General features: G+C 47.9%; 1 protein-coding gene across 1 annotated transcript in view; it reads right to left on the reverse strand.

The window, feature by feature from the left end:
• Positions 1–3,275: 3,275 nt before the first annotated feature.
• Positions 3,276–3,736, reverse strand: part of LOC102430588 (NUT family member 2G-like) — a 6,742-nt gene continuing 6,281 nt past the window's right edge. The window contains exon 8 of the mRNA XM_006105431.3: positions 3,276–3,366. Coding sequence (XP_006105493.2) covers positions 3,276–3,366 — 91 coding nt within the window. The remainder of the gene's footprint in view (positions 3,367–3,736) is intronic.

Here is a 3,736-nt window from a genome sequence, read left to right on the forward strand (position 1 = left end):
GATCAGGGGTTGGGCGCCACCACTGTCACATTCAGAGCAGGGCCGATGGGGAGGTTATGCCTCTACCCCGTCACACACAGAGCAGGGCTTGTGGGGGGGGGGCGCCGCCCTCTATCACCCACAGAGCAGGGCCGATCAGGGGCTTGGGGCACTGCACCCTGTCACACACAGAGCCACAGGGCGATCAGGGGTTTGGGGAGCTCCCCCCTATCAGGCACAGAGCAGGGCTGATCAGGGGGTTGGGGTGCCTTCCCTTGTCACGAACAGAGCAGGGCGGATGGGGAGGTTGTGGCCCCACCCCCTGTCACACACAGAGCTGCAGGGCGATCAGGGGGTTTGGGCGCTGCCCCCTGTCACGCTGATCCTGGTGCCGGGAGGCATATTACCCTTTTACTATATAGAATAGAGGCCTTGCCGAAACCGGTTTGGCTCAGTGGATAGAGCAGTCCCAGGTTCGATCTGGTGGAGGGCATGTACCTGGGTTGCGGGCACATCCCCAGTGGGAGATGTGCAGGAGGCAGCTGATCGATGTTTCTCTCTCATCGATGTTTCTAACTCTCTATCTCTCTCCCTTCCTCTCTGTAAAAAATCAATAAAATATATTTTTAAAAAAAAAGAATAGAGGCCTGGTGCATGGGTGGGGGCTGGCTGGTTTGCCCTGAAGGGTGTCCTGGATCAGGGTGGGGGTCCCCACTGGGGTGCCTGGCCAGTCTGGGTGAGGGGCTGAGGGCCGTTTTCAGGCTGGCGGGTGACTAAAGCTCCCAACCACTCCTTTTTTTCTTTTTTTTTTCTTTTTTTATTCTGGGCCAGCTTTAGCTCTGAGGCCTCGGCTGCTGAAAGCACGTTTCTGGCCTTTGCTTTTCCTTCTGTATTTGATACAATGTTGCGGTCAGGCTGGCTAACTAAAGCTGGTTTCTGGGGTTTTGTTTAGCTTCTATATTTGCAACATAGTTGCATAGAGTTGCAGCTGAGAGGCTGGCAGTGGCAGGCCGGGAACGTTGGAGTCCGCAGTCACTGGAGCAAGCAAGCCTCCCTGTTCGCTTCAGTGCATGGCTGCTGGCCGCCATCTTGGCTGACAGTTAATTTGCATAAGGATATGCTGATTAGCCAATGGGAAGGGTAGCGGTCGTACGCTAATTACCATGTTTCTCTTTTATTAGTGTAGATGTCCCTATTTCCCCCCTTTTGTCCCCTCTACCCAGCTCTTGCTCCCCACTTCTCTCTGGCCATCACCATACTGTTGTCTGTGTCCATGGGCTGTGCATATATTTTCTTTGGCTAATTCCTTCTTTAAATGCACTTCTTTAAATTTTTATTTTCAAATAAGTGCTTATAACTGCACTATTATATATTTTCTATTATATCATTTAGAATTAAGATATTTTTTAATTGAACCCTTGTAAATTTTAGCACAATTTAATAAATTATGCTAGAAACAATTAGGAGATTTTTCATGTAATGCAGATACATTTCAATTAATATTTTATTGATTTTTAATTTTTTAATATTTTAATTTGAAATAATCTCATACATGTAAAAAAAAAAAACCTATAAAATACTACAGCATATTATATGTACCCTTCACCCAATTTCTTAGGTGTTAATAATTTAAACATAACCATTATACAACTAACAAAATTTGGAATATATTTTTCTTATAATCTCTTTAATGTTACTTAATCCATTTACTTTGTTTTTGTTAATCTTCACCCAAGGATATTTTTCCATTGAATTTTAGAGAGAGTGAAGGGAAACGGAGAGACACATTGATTGGTTGCCTTCTGCACATTCTCTGATAGGGACTGGGGATCAAGCCAGCAACTGAGGTACATGCTCTTGGCTGGAATAGAACCTGGGACCCTTCAGTACACGGGCTAATGCTCTATCCACTGAGCAAAACAGGCTGCAGCTTAATTCATTTACTTTTAATCTATATTTCTCTTTATATTTAAAGTAGGTTTTGTTTTTGATTCACCCTCATAATCTGTCTTTTAATTGGTGCATTTATGCCACTGACTTTCAGAGTGCTTACTGATAGAGTTACTGCCATATCAGGTGGCTTCTCGGGCTTCTGGGGCCAGCCAGCAGACCGGGACCGGATCCAGTCACGGGTGGCAGGCAGGTGGCTTCTGGGGCTGCACATGGGGGCCTGGATGGTGGCTTTTGCTGGTGGTTCATGCTGTCCCACCCTGCCCGCAGTATGGAAATTAGCTGCCATCTTTGTTTGTGGTTAATTTGCATATAGTGCTGATTAGCCAATGGGAGGCATAGCGAAAGTACGGTCAATTACCATGTTTGTCTATTATTAGATAGGATGCTTCATACTCTGGGTTACCATGTTGTAGGAGAGGAAAGCAGAGATCTCAAAGGGTGCACTTTTGTCCAAGAGAAGAGTTAAACCAGTCCTGATATAAAATGGGACTTTAAACCAAGTGCTCACAATCAAAATGTTCTGTTTAAAGCAAAATGCTGATAATCGCACGTCTGAAGTGACTGCCACCCTTCAGATGGTGGGCTTCCGTGGAAGGTCAAAGCAGTTTAGAGGCTGTGGAACGAGCACCTCCCAACTGACCCAAGAGTTTATACAAATCTGAGTAACAGTGTAGCCATTTACAATAAGGAGTATTTTGATTAGGTGATTCAAAATCCTTGTACCAGCTGGTTGGCACCTTCCTCCACCAGTAGCAGAGCCAAACTTCACAGCCAAATGAATAAGAGGTTGGTGCTTGGTGACGGGGGCTCAGAGCAGTGAAACACCACACACATTCGCACATTTTGACCACTTTCCACAGCTGAATGCCACCCTTCAGCTTTCCCAATGCAATGCTTTCCTTAGATTTGCTTATGACATTTACTTATTCATATTTAGACTTACTTACATCGCATCGTATTTTCTTGAAGAAACATCAAGGTCATCATGGTTGACCTTTTTAGATTTAACAAATTTCCCTCAGTCCATATACCCTCAAACCAGACGGTTTATTTCATACTGTTCACCACTGTTCAACTGGTGATGACCAGCCACTTGCTGGGCATTAAATTTCAGAGGTTGGCCCAGAATTTGGCCTGTATACCTTCATCCACTGTGAGAGAATTCAGTCAGTGAGCAGGATTGAAAACAGCCATTCGGTCCATTACTCTCCTGTCACCCCCTTGTTCCAGACTCGCCCCCACCCCCCTCCACTTTCAATCACCCGCTGAGACAGAGGATGCTCCTCCTGCAGGAGGCCCATGGGGGACAGCCTGCCCCTGAGGCCCAGCCTTTCCCTCTCGGGTCAGGGCACAGTCTGGCCTTGGAACCAGAAGTGGTGGGAGGGGTTCCTGGGCATTAGAGAGCTGTGTGCTCCCAGGAGCAGGAAGAGGTCCCTGTCAATCAGGAGGAGGGACTGAGGGTCCCCTGTGGAAGCAGAGCACCCAGGACCTCCCGCATCCTCCCTTCCTCTCAGGTCCCCTCTCCAAGGAGCAGCGCAGACCCGAGTACAGACACAGCGGCCCCCAGAGCATTTTCAAACAAAATTATCTTTATTCATAACAGACCCACAATGCCCCAAAGGTGCTACTCCTACCCCCACCAGGCCCACCAAGGGTCCTGCCCTCTCCCTCCTACCCCCACCCCAGGCCCACCCCCACCCTAAGGGTCCAGGCCCTCCCTCTTACCCCCATCCCAGGCCTAACCGGAGCCTAAGGGCCTCCCTCCTACCCCCACACCAGACCCAACCCCACCCTAATGGTCTTG

Source organism: Myotis lucifugus, unplaced genomic scaffold (assembly GCF_000147115.1).
Source record: "Myotis lucifugus unplaced genomic scaffold, Myoluc2.0 scaffold_685, whole genome shotgun sequence".
Lineage (NCBI taxonomy): Eukaryota > Metazoa > Chordata > Mammalia > Chiroptera > Vespertilionidae > Myotis > Myotis lucifugus.